At 36.8% G+C, this 22638-nt stretch overlaps 1 protein-coding gene and 2 non-coding genes across 3 annotated transcripts; all 3 read left to right on the forward strand.

The window, feature by feature from the left end:
• The first annotated feature begins 6371 nt into the window (after positions 1 to 6371).
• On the forward strand, positions 6372 to 7603 carry LOC133837578 (uncharacterized). Its single transcript, XM_062268421.1, has 2 exons — positions 6372 to 7522; positions 7589 to 7603. The coding sequence occupies exon 1, from the start codon at positions 6468 to 6470 to the stop codon at positions 7500 to 7502; it is 1035 nt and encodes a 344-aa protein (XP_062124405.1). The 5' UTR covers positions 6372 to 6467; the 3' UTR covers positions 7503 to 7522; positions 7589 to 7603.
• Positions 7604 to 20386: 12783 nt separating this feature from the next.
• Positions 20387 to 20458, forward strand: Trnac-gca (transfer RNA cysteine (anticodon GCA)). The gene has a single exon. It is a non-coding gene; the product is annotated as a tRNA-Cys (tRNA).
• Positions 20459 to 21927: 1469 nt separating this feature from the next.
• On the forward strand, positions 21928 to 21999 carry Trnac-gca (transfer RNA cysteine (anticodon GCA)). Its single transcript has one exon. It is a non-coding gene; the product is annotated as a tRNA-Cys (tRNA).
• The last annotated feature ends 639 nt before the right edge of the window (positions 22000 to 22638 follow it).

Raw genomic sequence — 22638 nt, forward strand, 5'->3', positions numbered from 1 at the left:
TTTGCAAGTCCTTTAATCTGCTGAAACTCTGCATTTTGTTGTTGTTTTTGCACCCCTGGTCGCTGACTGCCGTCGACATTTTTGGTTTATTTGCTGGCGAATCCTTTGGAGGCTTATAGTTTTGTAATTGTTTCGGGGCGTTGTTGTTTATTATTGTTGTTATTTTTAGACAGATTCGTTTTGTGCCCGCACTCGGCAGCGAGCCACGCCTTAAATTGCTTTATTCCGCCTAAGGGGGGCGAGGGGTGGAGTAAGGAGGTAAAAGAATGAGATAGAAAGACTCGCGGGGGGAGGGAGGCGAAAAGTGGGCGCGGATTTTGGCTGGAATTGGGCGCAATTTGCATTTTGCGCGAAATTGTGTGTTGCGAGGCGTGTGAATAATGTGTGAGCTTACAGCAGATGCGAGTGTAGATCTCTTCCTCTTCTCTCCTCTCCCCTGCCCTGTCCACCTCTATAATGTGCTCACTGTGGCACTTGGGTGTCGTTATAATGATTTATCTGCGTTACAATCTAATTAATGTTGTCGCCCAACAACTAAACAGTTAAAGAAATACCAACACTTGGCCTAATTGTAGTGCTCAAGAGAGAAAGAGCATCGTACAGACTTGGCCAAGAACACTCAGAATTCAGAACAGCTGTTGCCAGGTTATCTTCTTCTCTCAATGTGCTGAGAAGACTGTTGAGACCCTTCCATTTAACCATTATGCACATTCGCAATATACGTCGACGGGTTTTTTGTCATTACATTTTCATGGCTTTAGTTTTCCATGCGCAACTTTTAAAAATATGAATACAAAATGAAAGACAATCACAAAGAGGAAGAAACGAAGAAGCAGGCGAGAAGCGAAGAGGGGCAAACCGTATGGCGGAGGGGAGACGTCTTTAACGAGCTGCCAGGCAGTTAGCAAAAAGTTTTCCAAGTGCTAAAATGTCTCCCTTGATTGTGAGTGCCGAGCAAACAATCCAAGTGAATGGAGAAGTTTCACGTGAACCTTGCGACAGTTCCAAAAAATGAAAGAAAAAAATCATCAAGTAGAACAACAACACGTAAAAATGAATATAACAAAAAAAATAAAATAAAAAATGAAAATAGGCAACACTTTTCACTTAACAATGCGAGAATAAATTGAATACCTAGAATGTCATTTATTTCGCAAAATTATTAATGTTCCTTTCGTCGCACGAACAATATACGAGAATTTAATTCAATTTCAGTTCAGTTAAGTCCCAAAGTTCGCTGAAACTTACAACAATCAACTGATTGACTGAAAGGTATTTTAAATTAATTGAATTTCTTCCCAAGAAGTTGGAGTTAATGGTAAATTATTTATATCGGTTCATTTCCCATGTTATTTGCATAATAATTGAGTGAGCACTTTTCTGGAGTTATTAATGGGAAACTCTCAATTTTGGAAATTGTTTTAATGGCTTGTAATTTGCTTTTAAATATGTTATCTCGAAATTATTTAATTTGTTTATACCGGCTACTATTAGGGTAAAAGGGTATTATAACTTTGTGACTGCAGAATATGTATGAAACAGACTTCGAACCTGTAAAGTATATATATTCTTGATCAGCGTTAACAGCAGAGACGATATATGTCTTGTCTTAGTGGCTTTGACAGACAATCTGCTTTATTTTTGTACTCGATGTTATTTTTTAGTATTTTTATCAATATACCAAATATATCCATTGGTATATTGCGGTTATTTGTCGGTATATTTTTCGTATAATTTATGAATAGTACCGTTTTTAGTACTCTGGTATATTTTAAACGTATTACTATATTTTTTGGTATATTAATTTGGTATAATTTTAGTACTCCATGTTATATTTGGAATGAAGTAATATCTTAATATACCAAATATGCATTTTAGTATTTTTGCGGTATATTATTTTCCTATATTTTAAGAATAAATTGATTAAAATGTTATCTCGAATTTAGTTATGTTTTATAATTTAAATTACTTACTTCATAACTCATTTAAATAATTTAAGTCCCTTAAAAGTAGGCAACACTTCTTTACATATTAAAAATATTTAAAGCCTGTTGGAAAGTTGTATCCTTGCTTACATTGAAATACTTTGTTTAACATAAAAACTTGTGGAAATTTTCACACTCTCCACTCACGTCTAATGAAATGCAGTCGGAGTGTTAAGGCAACAATACCAGTTGATTTGCTAACTTCTTCTCTTCAAGCATTCCCAGTACAAGGCTAATAAGTACACCATGATGATGATGATGATGATGATGCTGATGAGAATGTTGAGGATGATGTTCACACCCTGCATACATTTGATGGTCACGAAGCAGAGTCGACTCGCATTGCCATCCATCTGTGTTTGCGTCTGGTTAGCCAGTTGAAGCTGTTGCATCCTAAATGGTTGCAACTACGAATAGACTATCCAACTATGTTACTTATATTCTATGCTATCCTATCCCATTCTAAATTCCCCATTCTCTTCCCCCTCGACAACATTCATTCATTTGTTCTTCGTCAAAGTTGTGCGCGTTGTGTTTGTTTTTGTTGATGTAAACTTTTTAATTACGTTAAGTCACTGGAAATGTTTATGACTGCCAACAAACAAATTGCAGCGCATTCTTATGTGGGTATTGAAGTGTTTGCATGTGTTCGAGTGTGTGTGTAAACTAACTAGCTTCGCTTTCGGGTGTGTATGAGTGTGCAAGTCTGTGTTTTGTTGTGCAGTCGCAAAAGTTTTGCTTGCGACCATTTTAGCGACAGAGTTTTGAGAAGGGAATAGAGACATAGAGAGAACCAGAGAAAGAGTAAGAGAAAGACAGTGGGAGAGTTTTATGGTACGCGTTGCCAACAATTGCACGAGTATCTATAACTGAAAGTATCTCAATGTTGCATTCGTTTATTGCGGTTGAAATTCTAGACAACTTTTTGTAATATCACGTAGCCCTAAGATAATGCAACTCCGTTAGGAAAATACCCTAGAATAACAAGAATATCGAACGATTAGAGTCTACTTAGCATAGTATTAAATCTATAAAAATTTCATTAAATTTGATCTCACAAATATATAAAGCAAATGTGTCCAAAAGGGGTTTGAAAAATACCCTGGAAAGCAAGAATAATAATAAATTTGAATTTAATTAACATAGTTTTAAAACTATACAAAAATAAATATAAAAAATGAATCAAAAAGGGTTCAATTATTTTTAATGTTTAAAATATATAGATTATGACCTAACATTTTTCAAGAATTCCATAAAATTAGACTTACCAATAAATGAAGAAAAGTTATCAAACGCTGTAAATTCATTTCATTACATTTTCTTTAAAATGTACTATAATTATTTTATAATTTATTAAGGCCTTTAATATTTTTTCATATTAGAATACATAGTTAAAAATTCGGTATATTTTGCACTCCATGGTACAATATATGAAATATAGTCTTTGGTATATCTTTAGTATTTTTGCGGTATATTAATTTGGTATATTTTAAAATTAATACCGCTTTCATTGGGTATTTCTTTTATTGACATTAAATTATATACAGGGTATGTGGGAGTCGAGCACACTACTTTCTCTTTCATGGTTGCTTTTAATTGAATTCTGCTATAACTAGAACTTGAATTTTGTGGAAAATTTGTTATGTAGCCGCTTTTCCAGCTGCCTTCATGGAGCACAAATACGCTAAGGGCTGCAAAACACAAACACACCCACATACACATACACACGTGCATGACTAGAGCAGACACATGTGTGTGTGTGTGTGTGTGTGTGTGTGTATCAAATAGCAATTAGGTAAACAAAAGGAAAAGCCAAGCGGAAAACGTATAACATTTTGTGAAACAATTTTATTTGCTTTCAATATTATCATATATTTATTTACAATATAACATATATATTTTTTTCCATGTTTTCATTTTGACTCTCATCGTTTTTTATTTGTCTTTGGCTTGTTGACTTTCGCATGTCGCTTGACAGTTTTCCTCGCTTTTTGCCATGGAAATATGAGACATTTTGCGCTAGCTTGTTGGCAAAATTTGCCGCAAGCTTCTTACGAGAGGCGAGAGGAGAAAAACAGAAGCTAAAAGCAAAAGGAAAGAACACAATCACCTGGACGGGTTTTAAGTGCTTGCTTGCTTGCTGTTCTCGTCAGTTTATTGAAATTGCGTATTGAATTGCAATGTCAATGAAAACAAAGTAAAGCAAATGCCCTCGGCAAAACACACATTTTAAGGATATGCTCTACATCTCTATCTCTCTCTCTCTCTCTTCCTCTAGCTTTCTTCCCTGTCTCTTGCTTACGCTTAGAAATGCGCATATGCAAGAATATATATTGAAATTTTCGATTTAAACTCGACCCATATTGAACTAATACTTGCGATTGTGATGAACTTTACTTTGCCAAAGAAGGTCACCAACTTCTTCTTACGTTGTACATAGTTTAATATATCAAATCTCTTCAGCAAACATCTTGTCTTCAGTTGAGTGTTGTTGTTCCACTAACCGACAAATAGTTAAATAAGTCTGGAAGAAGGGCAAAACTAAGTTGATCTGAAAGAACCTTGATAACCTTTTCCCCTATACATAAATATACTCTATATCAAATTTATGCTGGGTATAAAACCTTAAAATGCTGCTCAACAAAACTTGTTTGCAAATTGTGTTAAATTCCCCTCACTTTGGAATCTAATCAGCAGCTCAAACCATTTTAATGTATTAGTCAATGCGTTTATAATGACAAGCAATTGCACATTGATTGGCTAATGGCATAATAATTCATACAAGTATTTGTATTTGAATGAATCTCTATGACTATGAATGCAAAACGCAACACACATTCATTCATAACGCAATGAGGAGAATCGAATTACAATTATAATTACAATTACAATCACAAACGGCATACACAAGTTGAGGGATTTTTAATTAGTGGCCAATCAGAGTGTTATCTGAGATGGGTAAAGATGGGCAAAATATATGTGGAATGTGGAAAACTGCTGTGTAATTGTATAAATGAATGTGTTTGCATTCGTTGTCAGTGTGTGAGTGTATGTGTGTGTGTGTGCAGCATAACCGAATGCTTGTCAACATGATGTAATTGCCCACACTCGCACATCCTTGCACATAAATGAGCTGATGTCCTTTGGCCGTTGACGCTGCATCCTTGTAGTGGTCACGTTGCTCATTTTCGCATAATGTTTTATGCACAACTAAATACAAATGCGCTTTAATGAGCGCTTCTGACCAGCCATGCGGTTAATTTATTATGCAAAACAGGCTTTCACACGCCAGCCATCGTCATCGCCATCGCCATCGCACACATTGTGTTGGCCTCAACGATGAGGATGCGCGGCCAGAACATGGCTGTAACTCTAATAATACTGCATTGTCCATTGGCCATGTAACAATTACTTGCACAGTCTTTCCTACTTCAGGGGCTTGTTTGCTGCTGACATTGCTGCTCTTGCTGTTGCAGTTGTTGCCGCAAAGTCGTTAAACGCAGCACTCGCAAAAAAAAACAAAAAACAAAAAACACACACACAAAAAATGTTGCAACATATCGTGGCATACTTTTTCGGTGTGCAATGGTAAATGTCATGACCCAAACTGCATGTGGAAGCGACGGCGGCGACGACAGCGAGGGGGAAATTGCAAGATTTGGGCGCATTTATCATGGCCGACATGTTAGCCACTTGATTAACACCTTGAAAAGCCAGCAAAGCGGCTCAAATAAATGTAAAACTAAAGCTCGGGCGCACAATTTAAATGCCCTGGAATACAAGTGGCAGAGGGGTATATGCATTTGAGAGTAGTTTACTTTAGTTATGTTAGATGAAGTTATAAATAGAAATTTTATTTGATTATGCTTAGAATAGCCATGTATGTCTCTCCGTCTGTCTGTCTGTCCATCCGTAGAAACATCTAGATCTCAGAGCCTATAAGAGATACGAGATATATTTCTTTTACAGTCTTGTCATAGTTGCACGCAGATCCAATTTTGGACTCAAATTTTTGCCATGCCCACTTACGCCCCCTTAAATCAAAGAATATCAAATAACAAGTGTAATTTTCATGTTATAGTGATCATTTTCTCTATATACAGTAATAACAATAATATTTATGAAGTTATTCAAGAAATACTCTGGTATTGCAAAAAACGCTTACTACAATAGGGTCCTAACTACTTTGGCTGACAATCTGGTATGTTTAGTATATTATATATGTAGTACTACATCAATATACCAAATATGTTCTTCGGAAAATTTTGGTATTTTTTGCGGTAGATGAATTTGGTATGTTTTATCAAGCATACCACACTGTTTAACTCTTATTCAATAACGAATTGAGACCCACAACCTTAGCAAGCTTCGTCTGAGTTGGACTCAACTTTTTACTTCGACTTTTTTTTTTCCTTTTTCACACTTCAATTTGAACTATCAACAACTTAAATTATACAAAAACGAAAACAAATTTCAAATAAAATGCAGATCAATGAAGATGTCGAAATGACAATGCCACAAAAAGAAGAAACTGACGAGAATCAATTGAGGACTTCACAGAAGACGGCAGAAAAGACTGCTGAAGAGATTGCAAAAGATACTATTGAAGCTGAGCTGCTGTCAATGGAAGGTTCTAATGCCAAGGAGGCTTATTTCGCCAGTCTGGCCGAATGGACAAGACAAGCGCATGAATGGAACTCTTTTGTGAACTTTGTCAACTCGAGCTTTTCGCTATATCTAAGGAATCGCTCGCTAGCTAATCGATCGAGGCGCGTGATGTGGACTCCACAACTGAGAGAAGCTCGACACAGAATTGATCTCCAGGCAGTTGTTGAACTGGACGGATTACCGCGTCAACGTTTAATCTGGGGATTGGGCGGTGTGGAAATGTTGGTGGCACCATTTTGGAAACGAACTCTTGCCGAAATCTTTGATGCTTTGATCACTATACTGATGAAGATTTTAGTGGCATTTATGTTCCTCAGTTTTACCAGTAATGATGAGAAATTGCCAGTTGTGCGCATCTCGCTGCTAGCGGAGAAGAACTTTGTCTTTAGTTTCCTCGAAGACTTGCAAGCAATCTTTCAATTTTCGATTGCTACTGTTTGTCTGATAGTGGTGATGAAGCTACTTGTCTTCTGGTATGAATATCTCTTTTTGAAGTACAATCATGGCATGACACCAGGCAAATATCTCATGAACATACGTGTTATCTATGTAAGAACCGTAATCCCATTGCGTCCAAGGCCAGCTCCAGCATATATTTACCAAGTGTTAAGTGAACCGTATTATGCCTTCGTCTATCCAGCCATAACACCAAATGCTCGCAGAATTTTGGCTAGGGTTATACTCAAGAATTTCATTATACATTGTTCGTTTCCATTTTGCTTGCTTTTCATATTCCCCAGAGATAATCGTACTACCTATGATTTTGCGGCCAAAACTGTTGTGGTTGAGGCGGGAACTGAACGAAGACCGACTGCAAATCGGTTTGATGTACGCAGACGGGGTCATTAGCTTGTAAAAGTAAAGGTGCTGTAAGTTACAATGCAAATAAATGTCATCAAATAAGCCTATCATGAAATGTAGTTACATCCTTCTAGGTCTTACCGTTTAGATGAGATGTAGTCGCAGCAGTTTGTGAGGACAAACGATGCATATATGTTATATAATATGACATTATTAGCATGTTATTACAAAAAGGTTTGACTCTTTTTATGTACATCAATTGAATGTACTTATAACCTTCATGCTATTACCAGTTGAGTTATGCGTTGGTATTCAGAAGAAAAGGTGATAAAGAAACATATATCACTTTGATTCTATAGACTAGTTCTTTACACGGCCTTCCAAGAATTTGTAGGGTATTACCACATGAGAGTATTTTCAGCCTCCTACTATTTGTGCAATTTGTTGAAATTCATTCAGTCAGTCTGGGGGAAATGATTTTATATTTTAATAGCTGAAAATATATTCATTTATTAATGCGATTTCTTATTTTAATTTTTTATAGAGCCTATAAATAATCATAGGGTTTTTGCGAAGTGCAACACATGAATGTATTTGCAGCCTCCAAGCTCTTACCGTTTAAGCTATACGTTGATAATCATTTATTTAGTCGATGCATATACATTTATCTTGTACTTTGTGTTCTCACTTCAGTTTGCTATATAGTCCTGCCATTATTTTAGGGTATCCTGAAGTGCATCACAGCCTCCAAGCTCTTACCTTTTTGATTATTCATTGGTAATCATTCAGGCAGTTGAGACAAACGTTTGTATGTTCATAAATTGAAATATATATCCATTTAGTACTATAATATTTCACTTTTATTCTTCATAGAGCTTTTCTATAATTATAGGGTATCTTGAAGTGAATCAATTTGCAACATTGCTACGCAGTGCGATGTTATTTTCGTTGTTCTTGTTGTGTGTGCATTTAATATTTGTGTCATATTGCATGGCTCGTTGGATATAGTCCAAAATATACGTGTGTGGGATGTATGTATGAGTGTGTGTGAGAATGTGTGTGCTTTTGACGTCTATGATGTGTGTGCATTGGATGTGCATGTGTGTGTGTGTGTGTGAGTATGGCATATGTACGAGTTTTATAAGTTGTGAGCCAAGTGGAGGAGGCAGCGAGGCAACAAATGCCGTTGGATTTGCATGTGCGGGATTTGCAGTCGAGCGGAACTTGCAAAGGCTAGCAAAGAGGGGAAGGGGAAAGGGGAGGGGAGATGGCAAAGCCATCCCAATGCCAATGTGATGCATACTAAATACAACAACAACAAATAAAAACAACGAATGGGAAAGGGAATGGGAATGGCAACAACATATGCGATATTCTGTTTAAGTTAAACGGATTTTAAAAGGCTTTGCTAAACACTTGTGCACACTAAAGATTACAAGGATGATGGCGAACCCGAGCATGCAGGAGTCGAAGAAGAAGAAGAAGCAGTTCCAGTTGCAGTTGCAGATGCAAATGCAGATGTAGATTGTGATGCCCAAACCCAAAGCCAATGCCAATGCCGATGCCGATGCTCAGTGCTGATGCTGCAGATGTTCTCTTTGCCAAAAAAAATGCAAAGAAAAAAAACTATACATTGTCAGAGAAAAAATTTAAGGAACAGCAACACGAGAGGTAGAGAAAGAGATAGAGATGGGAAAAAAGCAAATTGAGTATAAGAAAATGATTGCAATCCCTGCACAATTTCTGCCACTTTTTTAGTCTCCACCATCATCAAGTTGTGTGTCGCAAAAAAAAAGGAAAGAAAATGGCAAGGAGCTTGCCAAATAAACACAAGCTAAAAAAGTGCATTAATTGCGAGCTTGGCAATCAAAGCTGCTGCTGCTGAAATATAAACCAATTGGCTCAGAGATTGTTATAATTTAACCTTAACTCTTTTTAATAGAATAATTGGCAGGCGATATAGAAATTAAAACTCTATTTCTAGTAACTATAAAACTGATCAACATTATTTTAGCACACATTCGATGCTCCATTGTTTTGCTCAGCTTGATGAGTGCAACTTTTAATTATTCGCTGGCAGTCAAAGCAAAGCACAGCACGATGAGCTAGCTATAAGCTGTATGGATTCTATTATCAGTACTTTGGTATTGTTTGAACATTTGCTTCCTTTCGATTCCCTTTGAGCTCTTCCATTAAAATACTCCCTCATTGTTCAACTGTCTGTCTCTCTGACTGTGTTTTGGTTGACAATGCCAGAGCATTGATAACCTCACAATCGATTCACATGGTCAACCATAAATATGCTCTGCTCTGCTCTCTTTCCATCACTTTGCCGTTTCCTTTTTGGCATTATAGTGTGGCGTCATAAAGCGAAGCCCAGTTGGATGTCGAGTTTTTAAATGGAAACCCAAAACTGGCACTAGAGCACACTACACAATTGGAGTGGACTCTGCTGCTGCTCTGCTCTGCTCTGCTTTGCTGCTGCTTTGCTCTCTGTGTGCCACACATCAGTTGTTGGCAGGAGCACGTAGAGCAATTGCTTTTGTTCGGGGATATCCATAACAAAAGTCGCAATTGTTTTGAGTATGGCATAAGTTCTTTTGGCTTTTTAACCTTTTTGTGTGCGTGTCTGTATGTGTGTATGTGTGTGTGTGTGGAGTTCGACATCATGTTGGAAGATATCATTAAAATCATATGCTGCACTAGTCAAAAACTGGCGACTGACCCTCATGCGATATTTGAATATAAAGTTCAACAGTTACCGAGATTTCTATTTTTATATACATTTTTTTATGTGTTGCTCTCAACCGCAAGACAACGAGAACTGCGTGGTCGTCAAACTGCTCACATTTAACCATATATTTCTAAAATAATAAATGTTACAGCTGGTCGCCTTAAAGATGCTCTTTGTTCTTTAATAAAAAGACAGACTTCGCCTTAAAAAAATTAATTTTAAATTTTTCCTAATAATATCTAGTATTTTTGCTGTTTCGACTATCACATTTTGCTTAGAATATTATCACATTGCTTAGTATATTATTGCCAGGTATTTGTTAGTTAGTATTTTTGAACCCCAAGATTCAGTATTTTGTTAATACTTATATACAACTTTTGGGTCAAATTCCAATAATTGTTTTTTAGACTCAGCTGAAATTTTAGTATAAAATTAGTATATTGTTGTTTAGTGTTTTATAGTTAGTATGTTATTTTGTGCATTTGTATTACACAAAAATTCTCTTCAACGCTCATAAACAGTTTTTATACGCTGCTAGTATTTATCTTTTTGCTAGTATTTATCGCAGTTTCTTTGTTTATTATTTTATCTTTTACGTTCATAACTAAAAGGAATAGTTTTTTTATACCTGAAAGGCCAGCTGCCTTGGCTGATAATCTGGTATATTTTAACGTCTGTGGTATATTTCAAATGTTATCAATATACTTTCGGTATTTGTAAGATTTTTGAGGTATGTATATTATTTGGTATAATACCGCACTACTTTGCTTTTACTCACAATGAGTCAAGTGCTTCTTACTTGTTTTCATATAAAACTAGTTTTCATTTTTATGTCTCTTCCTGTGATTTGTAAATTTTGTTAAACGATATTCATTTTCATATCAAACACGCTGTCTGCAAATTTTGATGCGCCCCGTTTTGGGGTTAAAGTGTATTAGAAAATGTTATAAAAATAGATGACGAACGTTGTCTGGCCGCATTGCAAAAGTTTCCAATATCACAGGCTGGTAAATTCAGGCTGACAGCAGCAGGAACAGGAGCGGGAACGGGAGCGGGAGTTGAAGTATTCCCAGGCGTTATTGGCGACTGATTCCTGGTCTCCAATCCACGCTCCGTGGGTTTCGCTTTATGCGTGTGTGTGGGCGTTGGTCACTGTGTGGTCGATGTGTGGCTAATGTACATGTGTGTGTGTGAGTGTGTACGTGTGTGTTGTGGCTAGAATGTCTGCGTGCAACGTGGGTGTGTGTGGCAGCAACGGCAGCAGCAGCAACTACAGCAGCTCTGGTGGCATCGCGCATTGAATTTCATGACGTCATTAGTGTTAATGACATCAGAGCTATGCATAATGCAGAAGTTTAAATATTGTTGCCACACTTTGGCTACGGCCAACGGCTTCTTATGCTCCACATAATGAAAACTTGCATGTTGCATGTGGCATGCGGCAAAACGAGCAACGAGCAACTACCAACTGGCAACTGGCAACGAACAAGCAAGCAGCCATAGTACAAAAATGTAAATGAAAGAAAAATAGAACAAAATGTGAATACTTTGCCATTTTTCCATGGAAAATAATGAGCCATAAAGTGTGCGCAATTACAGTTTGGGGTGGGCGCCAAAAGGGGGAAAACTGTCTGGGAAATTGTGGCACTTTTTCTGTGGTTTCCTTTTCATCGAATAGTTGAAAGGATTTCTCTATCTCCCACTCCCCAATATTACTTTCCATTCACTGGCTTTTAGTCTAGATGTCAGATTGTATTTCATTCACAGTTCGTCCAGAGTTTCGTTTAGTTTGGTTTTAGTTGAGTTCAAACAGTTTCCAATCTTTAATCATTAGACTTGAACATGCAAATTTCAAAGCGTCCAAAACATGTTGTAAAGCTTTTTGTTGACAAATTTTTGGTTCAACAGTTTATTGAATTTCAAGCAAAGAGAAATATGTTTTTTTCTGCTTTTTGTAGCATACAATATTTTTAATCAACAAATAAATTTGAAAACATGGCAACAGGGACAAAATTTACATTTATTTAAAATGAGAAATGCAATATCGAAATATTATTGCATTTCTTTTTATTTTGTTTAGCCTTTGAGATACAATTCCATAAAAAAATGCATAGCATTTATTGTGAATTGTTTTATAAAAAGAAATTACGTATACGCAAGAGTGGATTGCGTCACCCTCTACTTTGCTCTCGACTAAAACATTGTCAGTTCATTATTAGTTGCTTAAACTCCTATTAGCCAGTTCACTAATGGTCTTCGCTGCATTAAACCAATTTCGTTGGCTTTTTATGGAGATTCCCCTCGACTTAATGAGCTGTGGATGCCGCTATTGCGGCGGGCAAAGCAAAGTCGCCAACTCATCCGCTTAGAAAAGTAGTTATTAATAGTTGTTAGTGAGGCTTTTGGCTAGTTATTTTCAACTGGCAAACGTGAAGCAACTAAAGCTGCGAAAACTTATTAACACTTGTTTTTTTTCGGCGGGGATAGTTTAAAATGATTGGTTCTCCGCGAAGCGCAAATTAAAATGCGCAAGTTTCGCGCGGAGCGGGTGCAAAAATTATAAAATATATTGCAAACGAAGTTTTTGGGAGCCCAGAAACTTTTTGGCCAAGAACTGTGCGACGGGAAATGGGCGAACAACAACGACAACAACAACAGCAAGAAATGCAACAACTTTTCGGCTGGATTGCTGGTAATTGCAGTTGTTGCCAGTTGGCCGAAAATTGCAAAAGAAGCCCCGGCGAAACAACTGAAATAGCAGCAATTTCAAATGAGCAAAAGGCAACATTATGGCCGCAGCTTCTGGCCATCTTTCAGCGCCCTTTCTCCCACTCTCCCGCTCTCTCTGAGTTTCCACTCGAACTCTCTCAATCCGTTGTGGACATGGAATTCGCTGCTGTCTCCTGCTACCAACTTTGTTTTCAATTTGCGTCGCGGGCTGCCACATAAATGAAATTGGCCAGCACTTTACGAGGTGTTGGCCCATTTGCTGCTTTATGGCCAGAACGGCGTACAAATGCCGATACACATGCCGATACACATGTATTCACACACAAACACATACACTGGCATCATGTTTGTGTGTGTTAAACACATGGACTATCTAGCTTTATCTGTTGATGGTTTTTTCATTATTTTATACATATTTCATGGTATTCGAATGGAACCTTTGCATTTTTCATTACCTTGCCAAACAAATTGGCGTTGACAACAACGCCGAGCAGATTTCCCCCAAAGGATACCGACAACAACAATAACCACGACAGCAACAACAACAACAACCGATATCGACAACAACAACCACGACAACAGCAACCAACAAAAAGTAAATTTAAAATTGAAATCAATAATGTATTTTGGACTTTACGTAGGCGACATTGCAATCAGTTAAAGTCTCTCCCCGCCGCATTGAGGCTGACAACAAGTTTGAAGAGGGGAAGGGGGTGGAAAGAGCGGGAGAAAGTAGCAAAATGGCTGCTGATGCTGATGAGCAGCCATTGATGATGCCATGATTGCCATTATTAACTCAAAGCTCATCCAATTATTTATAAACCTTTTTCGCACTGACGGAAGTTTCCTTTGCTCACATTTTCTCTGTCGCCTTCAATTGAATTTTACAATTTTACAGCACAAATATGAATTTATTGCCATGCATAATGATATAGGCCTTTAAAAAAGATCTAGCCAACTGTAAAAATAATAAATATATTACCTGGCATGCGAAAAGGGTGAAAAATAAGATAAATTAATTTGGGTTGATTGATTGAAGATAAATTTTATACACTCGAAAGTTGTCGCAACAAATTGTATTTAATATTTTAAACCACGATTTGTTTGTTATAATATCAGAGGAAGAATCCGTTTATTATTTATTTTTTGCAAAATGTTGATAAAGCTCTTTTCCTCTTTGCATTTAAAATTGATGCGTTCACATGAATGCGGCAAATTTATTTGTGTCATAATTGATGTATACAATATAAATACAGATAATACCTAATTTTTTTACGGTCAAACGTGATAACATTATAATGCGCGCATTTGGGAATTATGCTGATGGAATGGAGGCAAAAAGAAACTAATACAAAAACAAGTAAGAAAGTCGAGTATGCTCGACTGTGAGATACCCACAACCCACTTCGAATAAAAATAAAACAGTGCAGTATTATTCTTAAAATATACCAAATTAATATATCACAAAATATTGAAATATACTAAATTAGCATATCGCAAAAATACTAAAATATACCGAAAGCTACAATTAGTATGTTGATACAGTATTTTTTTGATTGACAAATTTATTTAAGCAAAACAGTGCGGTATTATTCTTAAAACATACCAAATTAACGCGCCGTAAAAATACTGAAATATACTTAATATATAATAAGTATGGTTGGCATTCTTAATATTCCACAAAATACTAAAAATGTACCAAAAGATGTAATTGGTATATTGGTATAGTACTTCATTTAAAATATACCATAAAATACAAAGTTATAATGCCCTTCTACCCCATGGGTGGCAGGTATAAAAAAGAAACAAAAACTGACAACAATTCAATGAAAACGGTATACCGGAAAAAACAACCGCAGTTTTTTTTGTGTAACGCAATGTAATTGGGGGAAAACTGATTGTAACAAGCGGAGAACAAAAGATTTTCTTTAGCGGGCAAATTCAAATTTAAAATTCTGCAACGTGTCGCAACAGAGTTGCAGGTCACGTGATGGGCGCAAAAACGAACCACAAAAGGCGAAAATGCGGCAATATGAGAGAATGGAATGGGGGTTAAAACTGGTTAAAAGAGGCACAACACAACACACAAAATGAAGGGAAACGCGTGTTACCAGAGCGAAAGAGAGAGGAAGAAGGAGTGAAAGAGAGGAGCGATACTACAACTGCAACATTTTGCCTGCAACTCGTGTTTTTTTAATTAAACCCAGCGACAATTTGACATCAATATCGAAATTAAGATCTTGCAGTGCGAGCGCAGGAAATGCCGCTAGCCTGAGGGGGGGCAAATGGCAAGTGGCAAGCGGCAATTGGCAAGTGTGGCATGTGGCATGTTGAAGTAGTCGCCGAGTTGCGGAGCAACATCCGCTCAGCCACAAAGTGCGGATATCCGCCGCAACAATTTTCACAATTTTGTTTTGTCATTTTCAATTTTGCACATTGCAAATCACGTTGAGGGCGTGGCAGCTTGCCCTCGTGTTATTGATGCTCGAAAGCAATATTCTCTCATACACTCCCTCACATTTATAGGGTATTTGTGTTGATGCCACAATGCTGCAAAGCTAAAGATACGAACAGACACACATTGATGTGGCAATAAAACATTTGCACGAAGCGGAAGAAGCGGTGGAGAGGAGGAGGGAAGGGAAGGGTCGAATTGGAAACTCGTTGTCAGGGGGTTGTGGGGGAAAATGCTGACAGAATTGTCAGCGTAACGGCAAAATAATTGCGGCCTCTGCAAGTGACGCAAAATGCTCCATCAAAATGCAAAATGGTAGCAAAAGTTCCAAATGAAAGCCTCAAAATGGGACAACTTAATGAAGCACTCAAAAGTTGCACAAAAAAACAGTGGGGAGAAAAAAGCGAGAAAAAAAATTATAAAAAATTGCAACATTCAAATGTGAACTGCAATGACATATGACTGACAAAGTTAACAAGTGCAAAAAAAAGTAAATGCAAAATGGGTGTGTGGACAAATGAGAGTACTTTGCATAAAATACCCTGCAGTATAATCCCATCTGCGAAGAAAGTATATATTACAACACAAAATATAATTTGCTGAGTTGCTACTTTAAATAAAATTCATAACAATCCTTTCTAATTGTCCAACTTTTGGAATATCCACTGAAAGTTGAGGTATTTGCAGCAAACTGTAAAATATCACTATGTCAGCTATCAAATGGCAATAAAAATTGCGACGTGAATTTATATGTGTTATTAAAAACATAAATTTAATAAATATCGAAAGACAGTCAAGAGAGAGAGAGAGAGAGGGAAGTTTGGGCGTTAACTGCCAGCAGCTTGTTGGCCACGTTATGAAAACAGTTTGTTGTTGTTTGTTTGTTTTGATCTGAATTAAAAACTCATAAACGATTATAAATTGCCTGTACTTTAGGATGTGAGAACTGAATCGCTTATTACATTAAGTTTTTAAACGTTACGAGCATTGCAATTGACACTTCATTGACTTGATTCGAGGGCGGAATACGTAAATAAAAAATGAATAGTGATTTTACTGAAAAGCTTTGTTGATCTCTTACAAATTTAAAGCATAAGAGAAGTTTAAACCTTTTCATTACAAAAAAGTACATTTCATTCGCTATATACAGAAAAATAGTACAAATTCTTTTGTTGGAGAATTTAAGGAAAAGTTTAACGCAAAGCAGCCGTTTTAATTTTACATTCAGCGCACAAATGTAGGCAAATGGTTTGTGAAAATGGTGATAAGCTTGAGTGGAGATCTCGTGGCTATGTCGGTTTCTTAATGCACTCGTGGGACGCAATTAGCTTTCTAATGGCAAGTGAAAATAAACAGCATACTTAAAGTTGACTAAATACTTGAGTTGTCCGTAGTTTAAGCCGTGGGGCTAAGCTTAAAGCTGATTACGCACTTTTCAGAATAAACGTTGGGCAAATAAAAAAATGAAAATGTATTAAAAAAAAAAAAAACACTGCGAAACGTACAAAAATAAACAACAACGATACGGACATAAAACCGCGAAGAGCTCTTTGAAAAAGCTCAACTGCAAGATATCCTTTATTGATTGTCAGAAGTGTTTGGTGTAGAAAGGAAACTTTGGATATTTATTGCAATAAAATGTAAATAATTGAGATAGTAAATAGTAAATTCCTTAAAAGTTGAGGGAAAGTTTCACATGCCCTTTAGTAATATTTTACGAGCATAGGGTATTTTGCGGAAGCGAAGCAGGCAAAATGGGCAAATGAATAAAAATGATTGTGGTAGCGCTGTGAAGTTAAGCAGAAGCAGACATGAGGTAGACGAACGCGTGTGAGGCAATAAAGCAACACATAAGCCACATAAAAACCAAAAAAAGAGAAAAAGAATCGTCGAAGAACGAGAGAGGAGAGTGTGCTCGACTGCGAAATACTTGGAGTGCTAAAAAATATTCTAGATATGCGTAGTAGCTTTAGTTGTATGTCCTTCAAAATTGACGTCTTTAGCTATTATAGTCTTTGAGGTAGAGATGTTTGTATACGCGGACAGACAGCCAGACGGACGCGGCGTTGCCACCTTGTGATAATACCTTACTAACTTGCGGTTAATGCGAAATAAAAACACACATACTAAGGGACGTCAAAGCGCGTGAGTAAGGGCGAAAACAGGACATGAAAGAAATGGCGAATTAAGAGGGAGAGGAGCAGCTTTAACACGCGGCCGCCTGCGTTAAAAGTTTTCAATTTTTACGACTTCATTAGAAACGCATGATGAGCAATAATGATAAGACACAGACTCGCACGCACACTGTGAAACACTGTGAAACGCAGCGAAGACAAGACGAAGGATGGGAGACTGCGATAAGAGAGTGAGCAGGACAGATTCAGACAGCTGTTGCCCGACATTGCAACTACTTACACACACTACACAAACAACCACTACAACTCTACTACAACAAGCATAACTACAACGACAACTACAGCTACAACTAATAGAACTAGAAGACGGACCGCAAAACGCAAAAAGTCACGAGAGGAGGGTGGCCAACAACAACAAACAGCGTGGGGAGAGTAAGAAGAGCAGCGTTGAAGTCGAAGTAAGCAGCATGAGAGCGACAAGTAGAAGGCGGAGTCAAAGGCGACGGCAAAATTGCGACAAGATGAAGGAAGTGAAGCAGCTGGAAAATTACTCCACACACTTTATGAATGAGTGTCATTTAAGTGGCCAAATGTGTGTATGTGTCTGTGTGTATTTTCGAGTGTGTTGTGGCTGGCAGCTTAAAGGCAAACAGCGGGAGCCCAAGTGAAGGAGTGAGAGTGACATATATCAAGCGAGGGCGAGAGAGTAGGAGCGAAGATGTGTGCGAGAGTGAGTGTGAGAGCGCAATGAGTAGCTGTCTGTAATGAAAGTTTAAATTGTTTTTGTTTTCCGAATGCTTAGACAAATGTGGACTAACATGAGTTTGAGGTTTAGGGCTTTGAATTGGGGTTTGGGTTTGGGTTCGTTCAGTTCGTTGAGTTGTTGTTTTTGGCATTTGGGCTAATAAATTCAGTTTTTACACGAAAACACATAAATATTGAGCTGGGAGCTATTGTCTCTGTTGTGTTATAAAGTTTATCATAACTATATTGTGCTTTTTGTGTGCGAATGTCTGGGAGATGGGGAATAGAATAAAAAGATAGCTTATGCAAAAAAGGGCAACACATGATAAATAAGTGGCCAGAGAAAATATGTGGGAGTCTGAAGATGATGATTAGCAATGCTAAGAGAACTGTTGAGAGCTTTTTAAGTGACGACACTATCAAAAGCTTAAAGAGATTACATTTTATATAATTAGCTGTCGAATGCTTAAAGAGTTGAAATTTCATATAATTAGACACATTTTGTAATTGACTCTACTTCATTAAATTTCTAATCCATTTATAGATAAACTATTTCTTGGGTTTCTGTCCAGAAATTATTCTTCGAGTTTGAAATGAAGATAGTAATGCTTAGAGAACTGTTGAGGAGTTTTTAAATGATGACACTATTGGAAGCTTAAAGAGATTACATTTTATATAATTAGCTACATTTTGTAATTAGGTTTCACTTCATTAAAGTTTGTAATCCGTTTATGGACAAATCCTATCATCTGGAAATTAGTCTTCAACTTCGATAATCAAATTTCAGTGCAAAACTATTTATCTTACAGTTCAGTAGTTGAAAGCTCTGTAAATCGATTAATCCAATCTTGCGCATTTAATGCAGTTGTCGCTGTCTGGGATTGAGAACTTGCACAAATTGCTTTAAACCTTTTTCAATTCGAATTACTTTGAAATCAAGTTATAAGAACTTGTACTCATACTCGTAAGCACAATCAAAGGCAACCACCACAAATATTTGCTCAAATTGAATTTGGCTCAATACGAAATGAAGAACAGCAAAACGCCAGCAAAAAAAAAGACGAACGGAAAATGAAAACACAACTTAAATGAAAGCCAATAAAAAGCAACTTGGAGGACAGTAAAAACAATTTGTCGACTTGCTTTTAGTTTCTGGCTCCTTTACTTCTTACTCACGCTCGCTCAGTTTTATGTGAGTGTGTGTGTGTGTGTGTGTCTGTGTGTGTGAGGCGCCTCAAGGCGTCTTCTGTGCTGTGCTGTTCAACAACTTCCGTTCGACTAATTTCATTTACTTGGCCAACTGCGGCAGAAGCTGAGCAACTTGTTAACTGGTAATTGATTTCATTAGGCCCCCTTCTTCTCCGTTTTTTGGCGGAGGAGGAGGAGGAGGAAAGTGCAAATTATGCTGCGGCTGTGACAAAGGAAAAGCCATCAAATTTTCAGAAGAACCGCAGACGCAAATCGACTGCAATTTGTTGTTGTTGTCCCTTGACAACTTGTTCGACTAGTTTGGCATATGTTTACATAGGAGAAGGCGTGCCTCCACAAAAAAAAACTGAGAAGAATCAACTCTTACTCTTAGTATTTTGTTTTTTATTTTTATCTTTTTTGGCCGACCCGCTTAGCAAGTTGCCAACTGATCAGTATGCGACAACATGACACATACATTTTTCACCAATTTCCGTAACAGTCGCTGGGATTCACTAGGAATACTCTAACTAAGGTTGTTTAGAAGAAAATATTAGGTTTGCAACTGGAGTGCGATTTATAGTTAACAAAAAGTAATTGATAAAATAATTTTATATATGTCTGGAAAGTTAATAAACGCAACACTTAAAAAATTCTTCTATTGATAAACAAAAAAATAGTAGAAATAAGAATTGATACAATACTATAAACGCACATTATTTTTATGATTAAGTTTTGGTTTTATATTACTATTTACTGTATTCACTGTATTCCAAATTTGGACAGCTATGAGCTCATCGCTTGTAGTTTTGGTTTCGTTTTTAAAGCGTGTTAGATGCTGGCAGCATTATGCATTGGCTTGAGAAGATTGCATCATACATTCGTTGTGTGTTGACTCAAAGCACTCATATACTTAAATGTGAGCTTAAAAACAAGTTATCAACATGGGGATATAGCTCAGTGGTAGAGCATTCGACTGCAGATCGAGAGGTCCCCGGTTCAAACCCGGGTGTCCCCTAGGAAGCAACTTTTTGCAATTAGTTGGAAAGTTTTTAAAGGAAAGATCACGGATAATTTAGTAAAAGAAAAAGCATGAAAACAAAAGCTTAGCAAATGGCGATGAAAACTTTCAACGCGTTGCATATTTTATTATTACTTTTTGTGCATTTTTAAAATTTGCAGAGTACATTTGAAAGTGTATTTTAGTTTCGCTTCGTCACCTTTTCAGCTTCGTTTTACATTTCAACTCTGTGTGTGTGTGTGTGTTGTTTTTTTTCTTTTTTTTTGTAGTCATTTTTGGCATTTCGTTTTCGTGCTCTCCGTTTTCAGGTCGTGTGTCAGTGACATTGTTATCCTTTCGTTTGGTTGCTTATCCTTGTCGTCTGGCAAATGGAACCTGAATGTGTTTGCTATGTATTTTTTTTACCCGTGCTCACTTTGAAATCCCGTCGCATCTTTGAAATCTGCGCGAAATGCAAAAGAAAATTGTTTTCATTTTCCATTTTTTGCTGTTGTTTTTTTGCTCTTGCAAATGTTGTGCTTCATTTATCATTTGCTGTTGACTTTTATGCGCATCATAACTCCAGAAACGGACATTGATTTGACTTTGAATCCCAAATGTCCTGGAGAGTGGCCAAACCAGTTTGATTATTATCCTGTTTATCTGTCTTCTCTCTCTCTCTCTCTCTCTCTCTTACCTATCTCTCTCTCTTTCTGCAATTCACACGATGCTTGAGCTTCAACTAATTGAACCTGTAATTGGCTGCAGGTGTCCTTGGTCTCCTCCTGTTGCTGTAATTGGATGCTGTTCCTTCATTTCTAACTCTCTCTCCTTCTCTCTCTCTCTATCTCTCTCTCTCTCTCTCTCTCTCTTGCAATTGCTGCAGTGGGAAAACGCTTTATTTGCATATAATCAAGCGAATTGCAAATTGCTGGCGTTAGCTCATCAATAGAAATGAGTTCTCTGCCACCTTCCGTCTCTCTTCCTCTCTCTCTCTCTCTCTATCGTCACAAGCATTTGGCTAATTTGTTGGACAAATAAATACATCGCGCAAGTTCGATTCACTCTCGACCCATTCACTGCCTTTAACCAGAATTCCGTGGTATTTGCAAATTATTTCAATTATTGTTTTCCAGGAACGCGGGCGTCAACAGCTTATTAAATACCTTTTATTCATTCGCATTCGCATTAATTTTCATTATATTATATTTTCCCCGCCACTTTGCTTTGGTTTTGTCTTTTTCTGAGCTAACCAAAACATGTCCATCCTTTGTTGACCATTTTATTGGGGTTTTGGGTTTCTCTGTGCACCGTCAGCTGTTGCAAAAGTTAACTGATAGCTGCGAGCATAAAACTGTTTAATCCCTGCGAACAATTTAAAGTAAAATAAATACTGCAAAGTCTGAGTAATTAACTGATGCTCTGCAGTAATGCAGTACATATAAATTTGTTTAAACAAACAGTTATTTTCAGCATGACTATCACTTGGGGATATAGCTCAGTGGTAGAGCATTCGACTGCAGATCGAGAGGTCCCCGGTTCAAACCCGGGTGTCCCCTAGGTAATATTTTGGCAAATTTCAATTAATTAAAATAGTGTTGAATGAAAAATTTGAAAAAGTAAGAAAGAAATACTTAAAAACAGAATCCAATAAATATTAAACAAAGAAACTATTTATATAAAAAGAGAAAACAATACAATACATGAAAGGAAATATTCTATTAAGATATTGTTAAAGATTAAATTATTATTTTATCTTCTTTAGTATGATGATGTCTTTTTTCTAATAAATAAAATATATTGTATCTTTACAGATTTTGCCATTCATGGTGCGCCCAAATATTCTAAAAACTTATCAACAAAATTTGATAAACGGTAAGTTTTATCTTATTTCAAGACTTTCTTATTTAGTAACAAAATACATAAGATAAATTGATTAACTAAATAATTATCTTACATTCAATTGAAGATGTATTTTGTTGTTTTCTTTAATTATTTATTAAGTGATAAACCTATATAACTTAATAAGTCCCTCAACAACGCAGGAATGAAAATGAAGCTAAACACCATGAAGATTAGAGTTGATTTTCTGAATTGCTGTCTTATCAAACATTACATACAATTGAAGATGAATTGATTAGCAAAATAGCTACCTTATCAAGCATGATATACAACTGAAGATGAATTGATTAACTCAA

The sequence above is a fragment of the Drosophila sulfurigaster genome, chromosome 2L (assembly GCF_023558435.1).
Source record: "Drosophila sulfurigaster albostrigata strain 15112-1811.04 chromosome 2L, ASM2355843v2, whole genome shotgun sequence".
Taxonomy (NCBI): domain Eukaryota; kingdom Metazoa; phylum Arthropoda; class Insecta; order Diptera; family Drosophilidae; genus Drosophila; species Drosophila sulfurigaster.